Source organism: Nannospalax galili, unplaced genomic scaffold (genome assembly GCF_000622305.1).
Source record: "Nannospalax galili isolate Female #2095 unplaced genomic scaffold, S.galili_v1.0 scaffold188, whole genome shotgun sequence".
NCBI classification, from domain to species: domain Eukaryota; kingdom Metazoa; phylum Chordata; class Mammalia; order Rodentia; family Spalacidae; genus Nannospalax; species Nannospalax galili.
In genome coordinates, this window is record NW_008360325.1 from 4,059,193 (window position 1) to 4,083,910 (window position 24,718).

General features: G+C 47.0%; 1 protein-coding gene across 2 annotated transcripts in view; it reads left to right on the plus strand.

Moving 5' to 3' along the window:
• Nucleotides 1–24,718, plus strand: part of Wars (tryptophanyl-tRNA synthetase) — a 39,786-nt gene that overhangs the window by 9,034 nt on the left and 6,034 nt on the right. Inside the window, exons 3-9 of one of the 2 annotated variants that reach the window (XM_008825620.2) lie at nt 3,376–3,589; nt 6,603–6,711; nt 10,137–10,256; nt 11,043–11,225; nt 17,438–17,538; nt 18,887–18,999; nt 19,310–19,390. In XM_008825620.2, the coding sequence (XP_008823842.2) occupies nt 3,376–3,589; nt 6,603–6,711; nt 10,137–10,256; nt 11,043–11,225; nt 17,438–17,538; nt 18,887–18,999; nt 19,310–19,390 (921 nt within the window). Of the gene's footprint in view, nt 1–3,375; nt 3,590–6,602; nt 6,712–10,136; nt 10,257–11,042; nt 11,226–17,437; nt 17,539–18,886; nt 19,000–19,216; nt 19,391–24,718 lie in introns of both variants that reach the window. The other variant, XM_008825619.2, reaches the window with a different exon arrangement.

A 24,718-nucleotide genomic window follows, 5' to 3' on the forward strand; every position in this document is an offset into this window, starting at 1 on the left:
TAAATTGATTTTCCAGAAAGAAGTTTACTCCCTAGGTGGGACTCAATGGATAAGGCTAAACAATTTTCAAACAAAAGTCTGAAATAAATTGGTCATTTTTTCTATAAACCTGGTTTAGGAAGATGTGAGTGGTGTTTTCGCTTTAGTCATGTTTTTGGTTAATGTTTGTGTAAGTGTGTGTATATGTGCAGGTTCCTGTGGAGGCTAGAAGAAAGCATCAGATCCCTGAAGCTGACATTAATAGGCAGTTGTGAGCCATCAGACTTGAATGTTGGGAACTCACTCTGGTCCTCTGTAAGAGCAGCAAGTGCTTTTAACCGCTGAACCATCTTTCCAGCCCCTACTCTGGGCCTTGTATGTGGATACTGGGAATTTGAATTCATGCCCTAATAATTGTACAGCAGGTTTCCTTACCTGCTTATCTGCCCAGCCCTGGTTTTTTCGTTTGTTTTGTTTTTGACAGGGTCTCCCAGTGTGGCCTATATGTGCCTGGAACTCACAATCCTCCTGTCTCCGCCTCTCAAGTGCTGGGATTATAGGTGTGCACCACCACCTGGCCAGCAGACAATACTTGATACAGCTTAGAGTAAACCAACTGTCTTCTTGGCTGCAATCAGAGGATGCATGGGTTAGTCAGTGAGCCTAGTTAACTGATGAAAAATTCAGAAATGTCTGACCTTGAAATGTATTTATAACAAAAGTTCTTGATATTTTAGAAACTGTTTTAGCAAAATAGAGCCACGTTGAGAGTTATGGTGCTAGAGGGTAGCTCCACATACCTTCCCAGCCATCTGTACCCTAGTGCATGGTCCTTGAAATTCTTTCTATTAATACTGTATCTTCAGCAAGAATAGCTCACTAAAGCAGGGAGTGCCCTGAGGGGTGGAGGCTGGGTCAGAATTGGAGAGGGGAAAAAGGTAGTGCCAGGCCTGTACCTATGAGTAGGACAGAAGAAAGTCACCAGCTCACAGGATCTTAGCTGCTCATACGGAGAAGTACGCAGCTCGGGATGACCACACAGCACACCTGCAAGCTGCTCGCGCCCCTCCACCTCTGCCCTGACCTCTGACACTCAGAGTAACTCTGCCTTTGTTTGACTCTATATAATAGAATAGTCTTTTGAGGTTTTTTTCAGAACAGCAGCTTTTAGAGTCAGTTTCTGAGTTCTGGCCCCCGTTAGACTGGACTAGAAATGAGCAAGGCCAATCTGCTTATCTAGCCTCCTTCCAGATTATACACGGTCCTTTAACAGGGACAAGGTTAAATGTTTGACCTTTACAGAGCCTCCCGGCTGCAAGCAAAATTAGAACAGATAGTGTATGGGTTGTCAACACAGCCAGTGATTAAAGGATATTGACTGCTGTGTACTTCAGAGCAAGCAGGTCTTCCCATAGATAATTCTGCAGATTAAACTTGTGAAACGTTTATTTGATTGCCAATGCTAAGCCCGGGACTGCAGAGACAGCAGAGTATCCTTCCTGGCTCAGGCAAACGTTTATCTCTTACGTGAGCTGTAGACATGGTTATTGATTACATGAGGCAAACTCATTTTGATGACAAATTGCAGGTGATTTTATAATTTGAAGCACTGATCACTGCAGAATTGTAGCCTTCAATGACCAAGGTGCTGTGCGGATGAACAGCTCTCTAAAAGAGGTTGGGGGTCATAGTATTTCTTCCTCAGGAAGCCCACTTTATAGTACATTCTAGGTAAATTCTAAGTGGCAGTGCTTGTATTTCCCTAGGCAAGGAAATTAGTGTGTGTGTTTTCTTTGTTTGTAATCTAATCCAGCTATGCCAATTACCTGACTAGAGCTTTAGGGTACAGTGTGGCCTAATCAGCTTACTAGGCCTGTTCTTTTAAACACGAAGCCTCCAGGGCGGCCACTGTGGGCTCCTGGAAGAAAAGGGCTTTTAGTAGATCTCCCAAGTACCCAAGGGTGTAGTTCACAGCTGCTGTTACTGCTGCTTTCCTTTTATTTTGTTTTTTATTCTTTATTTTATTTATATTTTTAGTCTTTTTTTTTTTGAGACAGGGTCTCCCTGTAGCCCCAGCTGACCTGGAATTCACTATGTAGACCAGGCTGGCCTTGAACTCCCAGAGATCTGCCTGTTTCTGCCTCCCGATTGCTGGGATTAAAGGTGTACACCGCCACACCCGGCATTTAGTCTTTTTTTTTTTTTTTTTAATTTTATGTGTGTGCGTATATTGCACGCATGTAGGTAAGTGTGCCCGTGGAGGTCAGAAGAGGCTGTTGGATCCCCCAGGACTGGAGTTACCAACAGTTTTTAGCCTCCATGTGGGTGCTGGGATTCGAACCCGGGTCTTTTGCAAGAACAACCAGTGTTCTTAACCGCTGAGCCATCTTTCCAGCCCCTTATTCTTTATTTTTAAAATAAAGTCTCCTGTACCCAGATTGGCCTCGAACTTTCTACTTAGCCAAGAATGACCTAGGACTCCTGATCCTCCTGCCTCCACTTGCTAAGTACTGGGATTACAGGAATAATAGACATGTGAACACTGGAATTCGATTGCTATGACTCCAACATGTCGTGGTGTGCCTGCTTCTGTGAACCTCTGAGGGCCTGTGTCTTTTCCTCCCCTCCTCTGCTTTCTTTTTTTTTTTTCATATTTATTTATTTTATTTTATGTATATGAGGGTTCTGCCTACATATATGTGTACCACATGAGTGCAGTGCCCTCAGAGGCCAAAAGAGGGCGTCAGGTTCCCTAAAACTAGAGTTAAGGATGGGTGTTAGCTGCCATATGGATGCTGGGAACCAAACCCAAGTCCTTTGGAGGAACAGCAAGTGTTCTTAACCACTGAGCCATCTCTCCAGCCCCTACCTCTTTTCTTGATGTGTATTTACGTTGCTTTTACTACCCTAGTGGCATCTTTGGTTAAGTCTCTGTAGCTTTTTGTTCTAACCTGTGTGGAATGTCAGAACAAGGGCCAGTGTAACACCCCGAGCTCCATTAAAGGAGCAGCCGTTGTGTTCTCTGAGTTGTTGCCATCAGTGTTGTCTGAGTCTTTAGCCTATTAACTATTCATAAACAATAGTGTACCCTGTGTTACCATTACTGGCCCATGTGGTTTGGATCTTAATCTGTAGCACTAGAATGTCAACTAAAGGGAAAGGCAGCTGCACCCTGACTTTCTGCCTTTGAAGACAAGCTCTTTCACCTCCTTGGGTATCAGACTCCTCACCTGGAACAGGGAGGGTAGTCAGGGTGATGCCCACTTGGCAAGGTTGTTGTGAAGCCACACAGGGTGCCGTGTGGAAGCGCTCAGCACAGCGCCTTCCACCTGATTGGTATTTTGCAAATGTTACCTTTTGTCAGCATTTTTAACTTTGATCTCTTTGTTTCTTTAGGATGAGATTGATTCTGCAGTGAAGATGTTATTATCATTAAAAATGAACTATAAAGCCGCCGTGGGGGAGGATTACAAGGCTGACTGCCCTCCAGGGAACCCAGTAGCTGGGAATAATAGTAGCCCAGATGCCACAAAAGCCAATGAGGATTTTGTGGACCCATGGACAGTACAGACAAGCAGTGCAAAAGGCATAGACTACGACAAGCTTATTGGTGAGCTCTCCTCTTTCCTTCCCTCAGAACAGCCTCAGTGTTTAGTCATGACCACTGAGTTGAGCTCATCGATGTTTGTAAATCTGTATGTGTTTGCACACAGCTTGTTACATTATCTTATTTTTTAATTTTTTTTTTAATTTTATTTGTTATTTTTATTTTATGTGTATGCATGTATTGCCTGCATGTAGGTAAATGCACCCATGTTGTGCTACGCCCGCGGAGGTCAGAAGAGGCTGCCAGATCCCCTGGGACTGGAGTTATGGACAATTATTAGCTGCCATGTGGGTGCTGGGATTCAAACCCAGGTCTTCTGCAAGAACAACCAGTGTTCTTACCCACTGAGCAATCTCTCCAGCCCCTATTTTTTTAATATTTTATTTATTATTTTTATTTTATGTCTATGAGTGTTATACCTGCATGTAGGTAAGTACACCCATGTCATGCAATGCCTGCAGAGGACAGGAGTTCCCCTGGAACTGGAGTTGCAGACAGCTGTTAGCTGCCATATGGGTGCTGGGATTTGAACCCGGGTCTTCTGCAAGAACAGTTAGTATTCTTAACTGCTGAGTCATCTCTCCAACGCCTATTATTTTATTTTTAATTGGCACATAGTAATTGTATATATTCATGGGGCAATGTACTCTTCCTTACATGCATACACTCAGTGATGATCGCATCAGCGCCATCCTCCATACATGGAAGCACACATGTAATGATCACATCAGGATAATTGGCATGTCATCACCTCCAACGCTTACTGCTTGTGGCGAGAGCATTCACATTCTCTCGAGTAGCTATTTTGAAACGTAAGCACATTATTACTGGGTCTCTCCACCCTCTTATGCAGTGGAGCACCAGACCAGAACATACGCCTCCAGTCTCACTGCATCCAACTTCTCCCCGTCCTCTTCTCTCCCTGCCCTCCCCAACCCCTGCAACCTTTATTCTTTTTTTTTCCACTCTCCTTCTGAGATCTTCAGTTTCAGCTTCCACATGTGATGGCCCATGTAGGACTTAACCTTCTGTGCCTTGCAGATTTGGCTTGTCCTTGAGGTTTATCTGTATTGTTGCAGATGACAGAATTCTGTGTCCTAGTATAGCTGGGCAGTACTCTGAGTCCTCAGCATGAATCTTTCATCTTGTCCATCTGTACACACACAGTTCAACAGAAATTCAGATGTTTCTTCAACATGCCGATTCCATTATCTTTTGAGATATGTGATATTTTTAAATTTTAAATGATTCATGGGGCTGGAGAGAGAGCTTAGCAGTTAAGAGCACTGACTCTTAACTGACTCATAACTCCAGTTCCAGGGAATTCCACATGCCACCTTCTGACCTCCGCAGGCATTGCATGACATGGGTGTACTTACACATATGCAAGCAATACACTCATACACATTAAAAAAAATTTTTTTTAATAATAAAATATTTAAGAATAGATCGTAAAACACTTAAATTATATGTTCCATTCCCAAAGGATTTTTTAAAATATTTTGTTATTTTTATTTTATGTATCTGAGTATATTGCCTGCATGTATGTATGTAAGTGCACCCATGTCATGCAATGCCTGCTGAGGTCAGAAGAGGGGACTGGATCATGTGGAACTGGAGTTACAGACAGTTGTTAGCTGCCATGTGGGTGCTGGATTTGAACCCAGGTCCTCTACAAGAGCAGCCAGTGCTCTTAATCGCTGAGTCATCTCTTCAGCCCCCCAAAGGATTATTTTCAAACAAGATAGCAATAAACCAGGCATGGTGTTGCATACTTGTTATCTCAGCACTCAGGAAGAAGATGCAAAAGGATAAGGAGTTCAGGGTTATCCTCAGCTACGCAGTGAGTTCAAAGCTAGCTAGCCTATGATATCTAATACCTTGCCTCAAGAAACCAAAATAAAATTTTTTTTTTTTTGGTCTTTTTGAGACAGGGTCTCCCAGTAGCCCCCACTGGCCTAGAACTGACTGCGTAGATCAGGCTGGCCTTGAACTTACAGAGAGCCATCTACCTCTGCCTCCCTGGTGCTGGGACTAAAGGCGTGTACCACCATACCTGGCTGAGAAACCAAAATTGTTAATTAAACTAAATAATAATATAAAACTCTTTCAAAATGATCTGTGGGGGCTAGAGAGATGGCTCAGTGGTTAAAAGCACTGGCTGCTCTTACAGGGGGCCCGGGTTCATTTCCGAGCACCCACATGGCGGCTAATAACCATCTGTAACTCCCATTTCCAAGGGACTTCAACACCCTCTTCTGGCCTCCGAGGGCATTTAGTAACAGTGGTGCACTTACACACATGCAGGAAATACACTCATACACATAAAATAAAAATAATAAATAAAATTATTTAGATAGTAATAATAATCTGTTGTAAACAACTTGGCAACTTTCTCCTGGTTTGAAGCAGTTAGAACTTTGGGAAAGTCTAGTTCAATGGGCATCTGCTAGGACAGCCTCACCGTCATGCCTTCCCTCAAGGTCTTCCTGTTCATTGTGATCACTGACAATTGTCGGAGAAGAAACAACAAAATGCTTGTATCTACAGCAATGCTATTCCCATGATCTAGACATAGCCTGTCAAGGAGGGACAGTTTTCTTCTGGACTGACATGAATCCAGTTCACCAATTAAGGGATATGGAAATCATGGTTGTCAGTGAATAGAAGTTATACCTTAATAAGCACCTGTATCTTCATGTGTGTTTGCATCATGTCTGGGGGGGTGGTTACTAGAATTTGCAGCTAGCCTTCCTTCTGGGTGTTTTTCCCATCAGAGTTTAGTCTCAGCCCACAGCACTTTGTTCTCTGTTCCCTGTTTGCTGATTGCAGTCTCAGCTGTTTTGATACAAAGAACTTTTCACATCGTTTGAAGGGAAGGACCACAGCCCAGAGCTAAGGAGACTTGAGTCATTGAGATTGTGCATAGATCACTAGTTTTCTCCTTCATTTCATCAGACCAGGAAGCCTCCTGGCATCTAAGAAAGTCATCTCTGTTTCCCAATGTTTTTTCCAGTTCAGTTCGGAAGCAGTAAAATTGACAAAGAGCTGATAAACCGAATAGAGAGAGCCATCGGCCAGAGACCGCACCACTTCCTGCGCAGAGGCATCTTCTTCTCACACAGGTCAGGGCCTACCCTTCCTCTGCTCTGAGTATGCGGAATCCTGAGGTGCTGCACTGCCTGGTACCTGGAGCAAAGTGGGACACCTCTCAGTAACTCATTGTGGAGTCACAGGGTCCCTTCACCCATGAGTCCTTAGTTTGTTCCCTTGTAAACTACCCACCTCACAAGGTGAAGGTCAGTTCTTGGTAAGTACCATGCAGATTACATGCTGTAAATAATCAGATGGCATGAAAGTAAGAGATTCCCAGGTCCAGGTTCAGAATTTCCACATGGTAAACAGTAGACTTTCTGAAGTTACCTACCTTCCCCCTACTCATAAATGACATCAAAAGAATCATTGTCAGAGAGTTCATGGAACAGAGTATCCCTCCCTCTGATCATAAATTATGTGCAGATAACATCAGTCAAGAAATGGGTAAGTTCCAAAAGACTTCCTGCCCCTCTTATCCCACAGGTGAGAGTGTTCTGGCCTCCTCCTATTTCAACAAGCACCCAAGACAGAATTCAGCATTCTGGCCAAACACTTTACATCATGCCTCAGAGAACTCTAGGCCCTGCTCTGCCACATTCTGTGCAAAATATAATCAGTATTTCCTTAATTGAAATTGAATTCTGAGCCATTGAGGTGGGTCACCTGGTAAAAGTACCTGTTGCCAAGCCTGACAACCTGAGTCCAATTCCTAGGACCCATATGGTAGGAGGAGGTGAACAGATCCTACAAGGTGTCCTCTGAACTCCACATGCATGCCATGGCATAATTTAAAAAGAAATTGAGTCGGGCATGGTGGCACACATCTTTAGACTTGGGAGGCAGAGGCAGGCAGATCCCTGTGAGATTGAAGCCAGCTTGATTTACACACTAAGTGCCAGGCCAGCTGGGGCTATAGGAAGACCTTGTCACAAAATGACCAATCAATCAATCAGTGAGATTGAGGGGGCTGGAAAGATGGCTCAGTGGTTAAGAGCACTTCTTGCTCCTGCAGAGGACCTGGGTTCATTCCCTGCACCCACACGGCAACTCATAACCATCTGTACCTTCAATTCCATAGGATCCCATGCTCTTTTCTGGCCTCTGCAGGCACTAGGCACACATAAATACATGCAGGGAAGATCCTCGTACACATAGAAGACCCGTACTCCATCTCTAAACTGTGTTTCCAGCCCTTTTTTATGTTTTATTCTGTGATGGGGTTCCACTAAATTTCCCAGGCTGGCTCAGAACTCCTGTTGCAGGCTCCCAAGTGTTAAGGTTACAGGCACACACCATCACACCCAGACTCCTGAATTTGTCTTTGAAGGGAGCTCTTTGATTGCTTATTCACTCTTTTGAGGGGCATGAAAGCACCATTCAGATGTTCTCCTTTTTTTTCTTTTTTTCTTTTTTTAATTTACTGTGTGTATGCGTGGTGTGTACATGTGGAGGTCAGAGAACACCTTCCAGGAATTGGTTCTCCTTTCCTGAGTGGATCCAGGGATCAAACTCAGGTTGTCAGGCTTGGGCACAAGTGCTTTTACCCACTGAACCATCTCCCCAGCCTAATGTCATTGATCTTAAAACTTTTTCTCATGACATTGTCCAGTTTTCACTGTCCTTGTGACCATTTTCTTTGGTGTAGTAGCTCAGGGAAGGGTAGGACATGAGGCATTCACTCTCGAGTTTGAGAGGACCTACCTAGCTGCCTAGTCAGTGAAGCTGGACTGAAGGGTGTGCAGGTGGCCTCAGTCAAGCAGGAACATCTTGCCATAATGACCTCTATATGTATGGCCTGTGACCACATGAAAAGCAACTCATGGGACAACTGGAGTTTTCTCTCTTCATGTGCCCATAGAAGTTTAATTGGAGGAGTTAAGAGAAAGAAAGACCTCTTCTTCATCTCAAAAACACCATTCAAAACTCAGCACGAGTATGAGTTTGTAATGTCCTTTTCCTTGGATCACAGCACTCCAAAGGGACAGACAGGAGAGGATTTCAAGAGTACCTTTGACTACATTGCAAGAACCTGTCTCAAAGCAAGAAGCAAGTTGGGTATGGTGGTACACACCTACAATCCTAGCACTTAGGTAAAACAGCAGGCAAATGAGTTCACAGTCATCCTCCACCACATACTGGGTTCAAGACCAACCTAAGCTACATAGACCCTGCCTACAAAAAAAGCACAAAACACACAATACCTGTAAGCCAAAATCCAGAGACCAGCACTGTGACCTTTGGCTTGGGTCATGAGAGAGGTCACTGTTAGAATGCTGTGTGTTTATTCTTTCATTTGTTTGTTTGTTGGGGCAGGGGCTCATTGGTCCAGGCTGACTTAACACTCACCATGTAGCTGAGGCTAACCTTGAACTCCTGATTCTTCTGCCGCCACCTCCCAAGTAAGTGTCTGAGTACTGTTATCTAGACTCTCCTGTCAGAAAGGTTCTTATTCCTTTCTTATTTGGGACATTTACCCAGAAACAAAGAATGTCCACACCCTGGAGTGTTGGTTGGTCTCAACACCTTGCTAAAAATCAGAATCCCCTTGAGAGCTTATTAAGAACACAAGCTCTGGGCAGGGAGGACGGCATGAGGACCCAAGTTCAGTATCTAGAAACCATGTAGTAAACCAGGAGTGGCCATGTGTGCTTGTAATCCCAATGCCGGGACAACAGAGACCAGTAGGTCCCTGGAGCTCACTAGTCACTCAGCCTAGCCTAATTAGTGAACCCTAGATCCCAGTGAGAAACTGTTTCAAAAATCAAGATGGATAGCTCAACACCTGAGGTTGACCTTTGGCCTCCACACACATTTACACACACATGCACACATACACACACAAAAAAAATTCCCAGATACCACCTCAGATCTTAGCATCTTCAGACAGAAGCAGCTATGCCAGGTGATACCAGTCACAGCAACAGGGAGGATCCTGGCATGCACTGTTTGTGCCCTCAGCCTGAAGGAGAAATGATAGCTCTGGAATGGTTCTCGGAGGAAGACCCAAATCTCAGGCTGGCCTAAGTTGCTAAGCCAGAGCTCCAGCTGGGACCTTCATCCTGAACTGCCAGGCCAGAATGGAACCCTGAGGTCCTCCTGGGCTAGGTGTGTGCAGTCTCAGGACTGGGTGATGTGTTGTTGGTTTAGTGTCCTGTCCCCTAGGGAAGTGCATATATGTTGTGATCGTTGGAGTAACTCCAAAAAAGTACCAACAGCCACTCAGCCATGTTCATCTTTTAAACCTTTTATTCCAAGCTTTCAATGTCTTGACCTATCAAAACAATTATTCTCAGGAGAAACCGCTTCAGTAGCTGCTGTCATGGGCACCAAGTTAATGACTCCACTACCGTCCCTGCCGCCTTGCCTGTCTTCATGTCTAGATTCCAAATGAGCTTTATTTGGTGCTCTGATACTTTCTCCAGAAAAATCACTTTTTTCCTCTTGTTTCCATTAGAGACATGAATCAAATCCTCGATGCCTATGAAAATAAGAAACCATTCTATCTGTACACGGGCAGGGGCCCCTCTTCTGAAGCAATGCACGTGGGTCATCTCGTCCCCTTTATTTTCACAAAGTAAGTATTGCCTCATGGGACTTGTCACTTAGTGAACCAAGAAGGCTGGTCGCAGTCTTATTTTATTTTTTTTATATTTTATTTTATGTATGTGAGTGTATTTACTGCATGTATGTGAGTGCACCCGTGTCGTATAATGCCTTGGAGGTCAGAAGAGGGCTTCGGATTCCCTTGGAACTGGAGTTAAAGACGGTTCGTAGCCGTCACATGGGTGCTAGGAACTGAACCCGGGTCCTCTGCAAGAGCAGTCAGTGCTCTTAACCACTGAGCCCTCTCTCCAGCCCCTCTCAGAGTGTCTTGAAAGACAAGTCTGCTTCCTGCATGCCGAGCTCCAGAATGTCAGGACATTGGCACCGTCAGGGCCTCAGTGTACCACGTTTGCTCCTGGGCTCACTCTGGAGGAGCAAGGTGTGATGAGAGACCACCACCTTGGAATCAGCCAGTGCTGTCCCCCCTCTTGTTGCTCCATGTCCTTCCCACTTGGGGACCACTGCAGCCTAAACTGGATGACTCCCACCCGGAAAAATGAGTGAAGGCTTCAAAACAAAGTACATAGAAGTACTCGGCACAGAGCCTGGCAGCATGCACTCTTAAGCAGTGTGCTGGCCATTTCTCAGCAGTTGGGTTGTGACATGGTAAGATCCTGCAGTTTCACAGCTAAGAAGTAGGATCTATGTGCTCACATATGAAGTGGCATTCTTCCTTGGGGACAAGATGTCTGCATTCTCCTGTGTTCCCTGGGTGGCCCAGGCCGTGTTCAAATGTGCTGCCATCTGTGTTTCATAGGTGGCTGCAGGATGTGTTCAGTGTGCCCTTGGTCGTCCAAATGTCTGATGATGAGAAGTACCTGTGGAAAGACCTGAGCCTGGACCAGGCACATAGCTACACCGTGGAGAATGTCAAGGACATCATCGCCTGCGGCTTTGACATCAACAAGACATTCATCTTCTCTGACCTTGAGTACATGGGGTAAGGAATAAGCACTTGGCTGCCTTCTGAAAAAGTAGATGCAGACATCCTGACCGCATCGGAAGTGTTCAAGATGGTTATGGCCTGGCAAATGTTTATCTTCCTGCTATCATCTGGTGGATTGCTTTTATTTACCAATAATTTTGAAAGTAGAAAGCTGTATATATGCATGGAAAGGGTTAAGTAATGTGAAACACAACTGCTACCACTATAATTGTATTTACAGCAATGCTAGATAAATGCCCAAGCATGTCCTGATGGTGTCCCAGGGTGTTGTCCCCCTCAGCTGTCATCATGAAGTACTTCTGTGGTGTAGTCCTCTCAGGACAGCCAGTCTGACAGAGTCCCACTGGTTAGACACCGCCTACAGTAAAGTCTAGTTATCTTTAAGTTAGCGCACTTCATTCTGAAAATCCTTGAACTTGGACTTCATCTGAAAAGATTACCAAGAAATATGTTAGAAAAATAAAGCTTGAGGGGGATGGAGAGATGGCTCAGTGGTTGAAAGCACTGGTTGTTCTTGCAGAAGACCCAGGTTCAAATCCCAGGACCCACATGTCAGCTAACAGCTGTCTGTAACTCCAGTCCCAGGGGATCTGACAGCCTCTTCTGTCCTCCTTGGGCATTGTACAACATGGGTGTACTTACCTACATGCAGGCAATACACGCATACACATAAAGTAAAAATAATAAATAAAATTTAAAAAAGAAAAAAGAAAACTTTGAAGCTGGTATGTGACGTGTACCTACCGTCTCATGTACTCAGGAGGCTAAAGCAGCAGAATCAGGAGTTTCAGGAGTTCAAGGCCAGCCCAGGGCTACATAACAAGACCTTGGCAAAAGAAACAAAGGGCAAGGGAGATGGAGGGAAAAGGAGGGAAGGAGGGACTGAGATTTCAGTCAGCCATCATAGAATGTTATTGAAGGGACTGGAGAGATGGCTCAGGGGTTAAGAGTACTGGCTGTTTTTACCGGAGACCCAAGTTCAAATCCCAGCACCCATATGGCAGTTAACAACTCCAGTTCCAGAGGATCCGATGCTCTCTTCTGTCCTCCATGAGCACTGTACAACACAGGTGCACTTATACACATGCAAACATTGTTATAAAATTAAAATAAGGGGCTGGAAAGATGGCTTAGCAGTTAAGAGCACTGACTGCTCTTGCAGAGGACCCAGGTTTGATTCCTAGCACCCACATGGCAGCTACAAACCATCCTTATCTCCAGTTCCAGGGATTCCGACACCCTCTTCTGACCTCCACAGCATTGCACGACATGGGTGCACTAACATACATGCAGGCTATATACACTCATACACATAAAAATAAAAATAATAAATATATTTTAAAAATTAAAATAAGAATGTGATTAAAGTCAGGTGTGATGGAGCACACCTTTAATCCCAGCATTTGGGAGGCAGAGGCAGGCACATCTGGCCTAAAACTTGTTATATAGACCAGGCTAGCCTCAGACTTACAGAGATCTGCCTGCCTCTGAGTCCCAAGTGCTAGAATTAAAGGTGTGGGCCGCTACTTCCAATCCAAACAAAATAATTTTTTAATTTTACCTGTCAGACTTTTTTCAGTTGTGCCATGTGAATATAGAGATTATGCTATCCTTGAAAGAATTTAAATAGATCTATATCCAATATCTGACACATCTGTTCAGTGGCCATGTAGGAACATAGGTGTCACCAGTCTGATCATTCCCATGGCCTGTACATCATTGCTCTCATCTTATTCCTTAGAATGGCCTGTGCAAGTGTTTGAACCTCAGCACAGACAGACGCTGGCTTTTGCTCTTTCTCTTATGGCCAGGCTGCTGACAGGGCACAGTGACTGACGTGGTTTGTTTTAGAGTTACTCTCAATGTGTCGCTTAGGTGGCCTTGAACCCCTGGGCTCAGGTGATCCTCTTGCCTCAGTCTCCCAAGTAGCTGAGACAGTAGGCATGCACTCAGCAAATGGTATTGTGCAGCATCTTACCTCCTACTCCAGCCCCCCTTGTCTTGTCTCCCACCCGTATGCCTTCCCCAGCGAGTTGTCATCGGACAAAACAAAGAACACTCTTAGCACACCAGCTCCTGTGATTTGGTCCCTGTGTTCCCTTCAGCATCTCTGCCACCTCTAACTCAATGGAACAATTTACAGTCCCACATCCCTCACCTGTACAAACACAATGCTCTCCTCTGAGCTGAGCCCATCATTTTCATGTGACTAACTCCATCACTTTTCCTCCAAACAGTGTTATCCTGAAGCTTTTTATTTCCTCCCTACAGCCCAATAGAGATGCCTGTTTCTTGTCCCTTGCCCTCTTCTACACATCTGATGCAGGAAGCCCAGTGAGTGGGTCAAACACATAGTTCCCTGCATCTGTGTACTCTGGGGCAGGTGTTTCCTGGCCCTGCAAACATACAGAAGCTAAGCCAAGTTCTGCCTCCTTGAACTCAGCTGTCAGTGGCCAGAAAGGAACAAATACCTAGCAAGTCTATCAAAGATGGCTGTGTAATTGATGAATGGTGGGGCAGTGAGCAGTCCACACCCTGTGCCCAGCCCCATCAACACATTTTGTGTGGAGCATTTGTCTCTGTTGGTCTCGACCCTGACTATCCTCTGCCTTGATCCAGTAAGAACTTTCAACCCCATCTGGGTGTTTTTGTTTATAATATTGTTTTCTGGTTTGGGTTTTTGTTTGTTTTCGGGGGGGTTGGTTTTGTTGTTGTTGTTTTGGTTTTGGTGTTTTTTTTTTTTTTATTTTTTTGAGACAGGGTCTTCCTGTAGCCCCAGCTGGCCTGGAACTCACTATATAGACCAGGCTGGCTTCCTCCTGAGTGCTGGGATTAAAGGTGTGCACCACCACCGCCCCCTTTTGTTTGTTTTCGGGGGGGTTGGTTTTGTTGTTGTTGTTTTGGTTTTGGTGTTTTTTTTTTTTTAATCTTTTTGAGACAGGGTCTTCCTGTAGCCCCCTGGCCTGGAACTCACTATATAGACCAGGCTGGCTTCCTCCTGAGTGCTGGGATTAAAGGTGTGCACCTCCACCGCCCCCCCTGCCCCCCCCACTCTGTTTTTGTTTTTGAGTTGAGCTCTCATTATGTAGCTTGTACTGGCCTTGAATCCCAAATGCTAGGGGTTACAACTGCAAGCATGCACCACCACACCCAGCAAGAATCCGTCAAACACTTGACTATTTTTCTTTCCTTCTTGAATGTAACCTATAATCTATCTTTGACCTAACCAACCTATTGGTCCTTTGGTGTTCAAATACAAGGAAGCTAGCCGGCTGCTGCTCTTACCTTGGAGGGAAGAAGTCTGCATGGCCTCCCTGCCTCCTGCATGTACCCTCCTGGCTTCTTGCCAGGAGGGCTGCAAGGGATGAAAGCTTGTGTTCCAACCCCAGCTCTGCCCCCACTTGGTCTTATTCTCTTGGGAAGTCCCTATATCTCCCAACCTCTGTTTTCCTGTGGCATGGGGGACCTAGGGGATGTGGAGCTAGTCAGGGGCAGCACAGTGAGTGTGCTGCTCCACCTGGGTTCGTCCTCACTGCCTTCCTCAGTGGGACCTGCACAAATGAAGCACTTACTCAGTTCCTTTATTCCACAGATAATTTATGGAGCATCTAATACATGCCATGCTGGTTCTGGTCCAGCAAGGAACAAACCAGTCACCCCAGCTACAGCTAGACACAAGTTACCCAAAAGTTTTGTTCTGTTTCATTTTTCTTTCTTTGATGTTGGACATGGAACTAAGAGCAAGTGCTCTACTACTGCCCTGCTCACCTAACCCTGAAGTTTAGCCTCTGATGAGGAATCAGATAATCAGGTGATAACCAGTCCTGTAGTGACAGTGAGATGATGGTGTCAGGAGGACAGGGAGGGGGTGAAAGTAAAGATAGTGGTAGTGGTCCATGCTGCCAGGTTTGTGGGTGCTGACCAAGTTAATGTATATAGAGTGTTTCAAGCAGTGCCTGGCACCTAGCAGGCCTCAACAAGGTCGCCATCTAAGCCTCTTCCAATCTGCACCCTGTGCAGGGGGCAGTCTTTCCAGTACAGCTGTTCACCAAGCTGTCACAGTGGGTGTACCTGTTGTTTATGTGCAGTGTCAGGCACTGGTGGGTCTGTCTTCCACTGGGAAGACTGTGGCTTCCATTCTCATGGGACTAGGTCCCTATTGTGCAGCATGACCCAGCTAGAAGGCCAGTGTGCTGGGTGATCTGAGTTCAGTTTTCTTGACCCAAAGGACGTATGGAGCCTTCACCTGTCTCCCCGGTGGTAGCAGCAGCTATTCTCCCCAGTGTGAGTGTCTGAGGCTGTTGCTGCCCCCAGAAGGCCCCTGTGACAGGCTGGTTCCCATCCCAGCAGAAGACAGGGATGTCTTCCCAGCAGTTGTGGCACTGCTGTCTTACTCTGCTGAGCATTTGACCAGATGTGGAGTGCTCCTGCCCTGGCCCTGCTTGCCATGCCTCCCTGGGGCCTGGACCTCTGCTGGCTACTAAGTAGAAGCCACAGAGAAGGCCCACTTCCAACTTTGCGCCCACATAGACTGCAGTGTCCTGTGTTCCTGACCTTACCTCCCCCTGCCCAGAGGTACTCAGGAGCTCTAAATCCTAGCCAAGTCTGAGCTCTTTAGAGCTGTGACAAGATAAGGAAGGTACTAGTAGCTCCTGTGGGCACAGGGCCTATGATCGTGACCCTGAGCCTTGAGCTTCAGTCTCGTCTGAAAATGGAAGCAGCTGCTGCCCCAGAGGGGCAGAGCAATCACTGTGTACCATGTCCTATGATGCCCAGTCCTTTTCTGCTGCGATAGAAGAATAGATGCTCCGTGATTGATAAAGACATTTTATGTTACCCAACTTTCAGTCCAAAAGTGTGGTATCTGGCAAGAGCCTATGTTAGCTTCAGCCTAGCTGAAGACAAAAGGTCAAACTCTTGAAATGAAGAGGAAAAGTGGGGAGAGTAGAGGTGGGGGTGCGGTAAGCAATGAGCCCATTAATAATAGCTTTATTCCACTCACAAGGGCAGTGTCCCTGTGACCTAATCACTTCTTAAAGCCCCCACCCCTTAATGCTGTTACAGTGGTAGTTAAATTTCAGCATTCAATCAAGCTCCTGGCACGGGATCAGCCTGGAGAGAACAGTCAGCAGGACAGTGTAAGAAGCCATTCTGATTGTCCGCCTCTGTAACAATGGTTACCATAGATCTGGGTATATTCACACCCATCACCATCCAGAAAAGAATCGTGTTGCTCACACCAGCCAATGGGGCCCACTCCTGTTGCTGGCCACTGGGCCAGTCCTGCCCAAATGACAGGATACCCTGCAGTGCCGAGAAGCAATGTCCAGTTGCTGGGTTGCACTGAGGCAAGCACTCTGATGTGCCTGCAGCTCCTGTGCACGTCATCTAGCAGGGCACATATGTCTCTTATCACATTGTGTCAGCAGGTGGTCCTGGGGCTTCTTCCCTTGAGCTCCACAGCACTCTGGGCCTTGACCAGCAAGATTTGCACATCCCCTGTCTGCCCTGCCCTCTGCTCCTGGCCTCATTTGCAGGTCTACCTCTTGTTTACTTCACAGAGCTAGTTTCTACCTGTCTTGGTCAGCTCCACAGGTGGAGGTGTAGCTGCCACAGGTGACTTCCTACTGGTGGCTTGTGCCTGATAGCTTTAGTGTCAACTTGACACACCTGGATTGAGGGATCCTCAGTTAGCGAACTGCCTCCATAGGACTGGCCTGTGGCCATGTCTGAGGGGCATCTTCTTGATGAGAGAGGTGGGAGGGCCCAGTCCACTGTGAGTGGTGCCACCCCTGGGCAGGTGGGCCTGTATTGCATAAGAAAGCAGGCTGAGCAGGGGCCAGGGGAGCAAGCCAGTAAGCAGCGTTCCTCCATGGCCTGTGCTCCAGCTCCTGCCTCCAGGTTCCTGCCCTGAGTTCCTACCTTGGGCTCCCTGATGAACTGTGACCTGGGAGATATAAGACAAATAAACCCTTTCCTCCCCAAGTTGGTAGTGGTCAGAGTATTTTGTCACGGCAATGAAGAACAAACTAGGACATGGCTTCTCCACACTTTCCTAGTGTATATTTGTTGACCATATGTGGTCCCCAGCATGTGTGGCTTGGTGCCGATCCTTGCCACATCTCACTGATACCTGTCTAGCCACTGCTGCTTCGTCCTCCATGGTGGCTGCCCTCTAGCTCAGGTGTGATTCTGCTCCTCTGCAGGCAGAGCCCAGGCTTCTACAAGAATGTGGTGAAGATTCAGAAGCATGTCACTTTCAACCAAGTGAAAGGCATTTTCGGCTTCACCGACAGTGATTGCATTGGTAAGGGGCTGTTGCTGCCTGTGGACCCCTCTCCCCCAGTAAGACAGGCAGAGCACAGAAGAGGGAAACTGGTACTGACAGAGTTGTGAAGCAGCAGCACCAGAGCCTGGCCTAAAGTTGCTGCTGTGTGTGTCTGTGTGCACGCCTGTGTGTGCCTAGAAACAGAATCCAAGGCCTCACACATAGTAAAGAAAATGTCACACCCCAGCCCAAGTATCAGAACTTTAAAGCGTCTGGCCCAGGGACTTGGGGTGTCTCTGAGATGTTCACATTGTAGGTCAGCACCCCAGATAAGACACTCGAAGGTGGGTGCTCCCCAAAGCTTGAGCTGGCACTGTTACTTGTCTGTACTTGGGGGTGTAAGTCTCTCCTCTCCTCAGTTGCTTACTTTAGGGTTTAGAAGAAAGAGGTAAAGCTGACTTTGGAGTTCTTCACCTGCTGGAGTGACCCCAGTCACTCTGAGATCTAGTAGAGCCCAGGAGAGTTGCAAGAGGGTTGGTGGATCTGCTGCTTACTGGTGGGAGACTTCCCTGGGCCCAGGTTTCTCCACTCACAAGATAAAGGGTTTGAATAACTGTCCTTTGTGCCCCTCCTTGCTCCCCTGTGGCTCTGCCCCCACTGATATGCACAGTATTTGCTTGCTTAGGGACAAGTTTATGTCCTCTGCACATCTCTGTTATTCTAATGTGTTAACCTTTGTAGACTCTTAATAAGCTTAAGGCTTGTGCCTGGGCCTTTTGGTCCCTGTGTCCTGTCCCATCCTCTCATCTTTTGTTTTCTTTGATGGTTCACTCAAATGCATTCCCAGCAATTGGAACATGAACTCTGCTTTGGAACCACAGCAGAGGTGTTGAACAGTTAGGAAAGCAGCATTGAGTGTAGAGCAGCTGCCCACCCCTTCCCTGACACCGGGTTTGAACCCTGGACCAGCCACTCACTACTGTATGCCAGCTGTGGCAAACCACATCAACCCCCTGAGCCTGAATGTGCACATTTGTAAGGTGGAAAGGTGCCTGGTAGTGGAGCTATGGAGCATTGCAAGCTCCTGGAAGGCCTGACATAGTTCTAGGAACCAGCCACTGCAGCCCTGTGCCCTCGATGGTGGTGCTGGTGGCCTTGGAGGCTAGGTACAAACTGCTAAGGACGCTGGGCAAACTGCAGAGGGGAAACTGATAGGAGGTACCCAGCCTGGGGCTGCAGACTTTCTTCTCTACCTCTCTGTTTTCAGGCTCTCTTTAGTTACTACCTTTGCACTGGGGAGGAAACCTATTGTTGATTCTTCTAACTGGGTTAGTTTCCCAAAGCAGTAGTCAGCATAACACTTAAGAGCGTGTTCTCTGTCTTTCAGGAAAGATCAGTTTTCCTGCTGTCCAGGCTGCACCATCATTCAGCAACTCCTTCCCACAGATCTTCCGAGACAGGACGGATATCCAGTGCCTCATCCCATGTGCCATTGACCAGGTAGGAAGGCAGAGTGAGCTTCTGGAAATGGGGCTGGTCGTGGTTTTTAGGACTCTCTTCAAGGTAGGGGAGGGGTGGTAAGAAGTGTCGGAAGAAGAAGGGGCAGTTTGAAACTGACCAGAAGCTCCAGCACCCAAGGAGTGTGGCCCCTTGGGCTGCTCACTGGCCAGAACCTGGCCATTTGTTCCAGCTTTCTCAGCCAAGTCTTCTCCCCCAGGATCCTTACTTTAGGATGGCAAGGGACGTGGCCCCCAGGATCGGCCATCCCAAACCTGCCTTGCTGCACTCAACCTTCTTCCCTGCCCTGCAGGGGGCCCAGACCAAGATGAGTGCTAGTGACCCCAACTCCTCCATTTTCCTCACCGACACGGCCAAGCAGATCAAGACCAAGGTGAGCAGTGCCCCAGCAAGGGCCACCTGTGGGGGCAGAAAGCCTGGGAGAGGCAGGAGGCACATAGGACGTAGTATGCATTGCACACAAGTCACCACCTGTCTCCTGTATAACCAGAGGGAGCCAGGCCCACTTCCCAGAGAGCAACAAAAATAGATTTGAGATTTGGGCCTATGGTTTTCAGTGTTTGGGAAATTTGTTTTTGACTTAATGTATGAGTGTTTTGCCTATATGTATGTAAGAGCGCCCATGTTGTCCAAAGCCCATGGAGGCCAGAAGATGTCACATCCCTTGGAACTGGATAGTTGTTAGCCACCATATGGGTGCTGGGAACCTAAAGCAGGTTCTGTGGAAAAGGAGCCAGTCCTCTTAACCACTGAGCCATCTCTCCAGCGTGATTTGGATTTTTGTTTGGTAAGTTTGTGCTCCCTTTCATTTAGGTAAAAACCTGGCCGGGTGTGGTGGTACAAACCTTTAGTCCTAGCACTTGAGAGGCAGAGGCAGGCAGATCTCTGTGAGTTCAAGGCCAGCCTGATCTACATAGTGAGTTCCAGGCCAGCTGGGGCTACAGGGAGACCCTGTCTCAAATGTAGAGAATTGAAAAACAATAAACAACTAAGAAAGTTTATTCTCTTTTTATTAAAATTTTTTTTAATTATTTTTACATGTATGAGTATATTGCCTGCATGTGTATAAGCGCACCCATGTTTGCAATGCTCACAGAGGTCAGAACAGGGCACCAGATCCCCCTGGAACTGGAATTATGGGCTGTTGTTAGTCACCATGTGGGTGCTGGGATCCGAACTTGGGTCTTCTGCAAGAGTAGCCAGTGCTCTTACCCACTGGGCCATCGCCCCAGCCCCATCCATTTTCTTTTTCCTTTTGTCTCTCTGCCTCTCTTAGCAACATTTTGTTGTAGAAGCAAAGTCTTGACAGTTTCCTCTAAACTCATAATTAATGAAGCTGTTGTCAAAAAAAATATGATTTTCTTCTCTGAGCACTAGATGAGGCAGGGCCAGTTCCCTTGCTTATGTTTGCCGAATTTCGTTCTCCCTGGGAGTTAATAGCATGGTTGGTTGGTTGTTTGAGGGGTTTTTTGTTTTTTGTTTTTGAGATAGGATCTTACCATGTAGCCCTGGTTCACTTGGAACTCCCTATATAGACCATGTGGCTTTAAATTACCAAATCCACCTGCTTCTGCCTCCCAAGGGCTGGGATTAAAGGCCTGTGCCACTAGACCCAAGGTCCCCTCCCCAACCCTGTTTTGTTTTGTTTTTTTCTACTATTGGTTTTGAAGGGGAGAGCTAGGAGGCAGAGAGGACCAGTGAAGCCAGTACAAAGCACCTGCCATGGAGCAGTGTTTCTCTGGAGACAGAATTGGGAAGCACTCTTCGACAGGACAGCCCTGTCCAGCTGTGTCCTGCTGGCAGCTATGGGTACTTGGTAAATATTGCAGGTCACTAGGGAACTAGAACTAGAAATGAGCTTGTACGGCTGCATCTTTAGAGCCCAGTTCTGTTGCTTGGTGCTGAGCTGCCATTGTATGTAAGCCCCTTGTGATTACATGATCTCTGACATTTCCTTTGCATCCAAGTATGTGTTTATGGGTTGCAAGGTTGCAGTGGAGTGAGAGGAACCATATTTGAGGCCTGTTATATATACAATGGTTAGAGTCTCTGCCAGGCCCCCAAGCCTTCTGGAAAGTCCTAAGCAGATTCTGATTGACGATGGGGACTTTTCACATCCAGATCTTCAGGAAGTAGCCTCTGCCAGTCCTCCCCGCACTACCTTGGGAACTGGTATAATCAGGGATTTTTCTTTCTCTTTTGCTTTTGTCTGAAATTTCCCAAGGGCAAAGAGTAGAAGGGGAAGAGGGGATGGGGCGGCTAGCTGTCCTGTTTTTGAGAAGTTGTGTTTTAAACATCTGTGACTCTGAAGTACTTTTTGTTTGCCTAGAACTAGGAGAGGCCCTGGTTAAGGAGTGCATGAGATCAGAACCACACCACACAAGCCTTTGGAGGTCAGGGCCACAGGTTAGCCCCTAGGGCAGGCTAGGCCCTCTCCAAATCCCCTTGCCCACCTCAGCTGCAGACAGAATATCCACAGCCCAGAGGTGGGCCAAGACACTGGTGACAGCATCCACCTTAAAATAAGAAAGTCCAGCCTCCGATTAACACAGCTGCCAACAATCAGGTATCCCTGATTATCTGGGCCTGCAGGACAGCAAGGCAAACTGTCTTCCTCCCCCCTCAACACAGAGCACTTCTGTGCCCTACCAAGCAGGTCTCCTCAGCAGATACTAACAAGTTGGTGTCTTGCTGCTCAACTCAGTTCTGATGCTCTCTCCCTAGAGAGTGCAGTACTCACACATTGAGGCCTCGGGCCCCAAGACTGGACAGCCCCCACTTCTCATGCCAGCTACAAGGCTATGTCATCCATATTTCTGACTGACCATCTATGCACCACAGTTTCTACCACCTCTTCTCAAGTTTGAGTAATTTGCTGGAACAGCTCACAGAACTGAGGGAAATACCTTCATCTGTGTATTATAAAGGACATAAGCAACCAGCTACATAAAGAGTGGAAAGGCCAAGGGTTGGAGGGTATGTGACCTGTGGAGGGGCTGGAGTGGAAGGTGTGTGACCTGTGGAGGGGCCGATGTGGAGGGTATGTGATGAGTGGAGGGGCGGGCCTGGAGGGTGTGTGACCTGTGGAGGGATGCTGAGATTCCCAAATCTCCAGACACACTGATCTCCAGCAATTCCATGAGTCAGCAACCTGGAAACTTAGCCCTTTTGCACCAAGAGAATGTAAGATTCCCACGTTTTAGGAACTTTGTACCAGGACAAAATATTCTGACAAAACATGTTCCTGTCACTCAGGAGAATATCTCAGCTGTCCAGGCAGTGTTTGCAGGGTGGAAAGTCTTCCTGGCTTCTCAGACTTAAGGCAGAAATTACACCAATGTCCCATATAAAAACTGTAGTTGGATGGTGCAGCATAAAGTAGGATGTACCTCTTCTGGACCAACACGAGGGGCCTCCCACCGCGGTGCTGTTAATGCAGAGCCTCTCCCGCCTGCATGCGTCCTTGAGCTGGTTGCCCATTCCTGACGTGTGCCTACTCCCAGAGCCCAGTGCCCTCCTGGTGCCCTGGAGTCTGAGCATTCCTTCAGGCAGGCTCTGCTGTCTGGTGGGTTGCCACTGGAGCTGCCTGGCTTTGAGAATCTGGTATTTCAAGTCCTAGCCTTTCAACCAATTAGTGCACTCAACCTGCTCAGTTTAGTCATTCATTTATTTTCAGTTTACATTTATTTAAGAGTGTGTGTGTGTGTGTGTGTGTATGTGTGCCATGGCACATGTATGAAGGTCAGAGGACAACTTTCAAGAATGTAACTTTCCACCATGTAAGCCTTGGGTGTTGAATTCAGGTCATCAGACTTGGCATTTTTCTGGCCCTGGGAGTCAGTTTGGTTTGGCTGTCTCATCACTTCCATCATCTTAGGCCCTGATGATGGCCTTCTGGAACCCCACCATGAAGGCTGCTCTTCCGTTGTTCCGTACAAGTCCATGTTTCTATGAGTTTCCTATAAGTCGGGCCACACAGACTAGTTTTCCAGCAGCACTAGGACTTTTTAGCTCCCACATTAAGCCAACACAAGCCACTCCCACCATATGAAGCAGGTTCCGGAAACTCTGAGCCTCACTCACTCACTTTCTTCACTGATGAGAGGAAGGAAATGACAGAGGTCCCTTGGTGACTAGGGATAAGATATTTGTCATAACTGTAACGGCCACCATTTATAGCACTATGCTGTGTGCCACTGAGTGAGGGCTCCACATATGGACATGTATGTCTTGGCAACTGCTGGACAACTCTTCTCCACCTCCTCTCAGACCAGATCAGAGAACTGCCCAGGGACCCTTCAACACCCTTAGTTGTTGTTGATTTTTCAGACCTGGGGATGGAACCGGGGCCTCATGCATGCAATCTGCCACTGAGCTGCCTCCCCAGCCAGCCTGCTGGACACCATGTCAAATGACTCTCAGAACCTAGAGCTTCTTCCCCTGCCAGGCCACACCTGACCTGGCCTAACAGCAGGACCCCAGCAGCACTATCCCAAGGGCACTTAGACCCTAGGAGAGTTCAATACTAGCCGTTCAGGAGTTTTCTACTATTATTTGCTTGGTATTTCCATAGTTTTTGAAGGTTGTGTAAATGTTGTTTTTATTTCTATCCTCTTGGGGGGATGGTATTGGGTATTAAACCCAGAGCCTCTCAAGAAACTTCCGGACAGTTTTCATTTCAGCCCCTGGCCCCTCCCCATACCCACCACATGACACCTAACTGCCCTGGTACAAGGCCCTACCCAGCACCTCAGCAGCAGGCTTTCCCTGTGCCCCCCTATAAAGGATCCTGTTCTGGTGCCTTTGGCCCCTAGCATTCATCCTGGTTCTTGAGGATCCAAGCCAGCACTCACTCAGTAATCCTCTCTGAGACTCAACTACGGAGACTTGCCAAATGGATCAGCTTAGAATCTGTTACTCCACCCACCCTTTTCTCCATTGAGGAAAAGAAGGTCAGTGTGTGGACAATGGCTTTCTCTCCTGTTCATTGAAAGAATGCAGGAAGAGCTTTGTCTGTTCCACTGGCCTTTTTATTTTCATCCCATGGGCCTTATTTCTCCAAGGTTCTCTTCAGTGATTTCTGAAATCCACTTTGTTAGTTTCTGTTTTCATTAATCCTTCGTGTGTGTGTGTTTTGGGGGTTTTTTTTGGGGGGGGAGGGTGTCTTTTTGAGACAGGGTCTCCCTGTAGCCCCAGCTGTCCTGGAATTCACTATGTAGACCAGGCTGGCCTTAAAGACTCATTTAAAAAAAAGGATTTATTTTTATTTAAGAGTGTGTGTGTGTGTGTGTGTGTGTGTGTATGTGTGCCATGGCACATGTATGAAGGTCAGAGGACAACTTTCAAGAATGTAACTTTCCACCATGTAAGCCTTGGGTGTTGAATTCAGGTCATCAGACTTGGCATTTTTCTGGCCCTGGGAGTCAGTTTGGTTTGGCTGTCTCATCACTTCCATCATCTTAGGCCCTGATGATGGCCTTCTGGAACCCCACCATGAAGGCTGCTCTTCCGTTGTTCCGTACAAGTCCATGTTTCTATGAGTTTCCTATAAGTCGGGCCACACAGACTAGTTTCCCAGCAGCACTAGGACTTTTTAGCTCCCACGTTAAGCCAACACAAGCCACTCCCACCATATGAAGCAGGTTCCGGAAACTCTGAGCCTCACTCACTCACTTTCTTCACTGATGAGAGGAAGGAAATG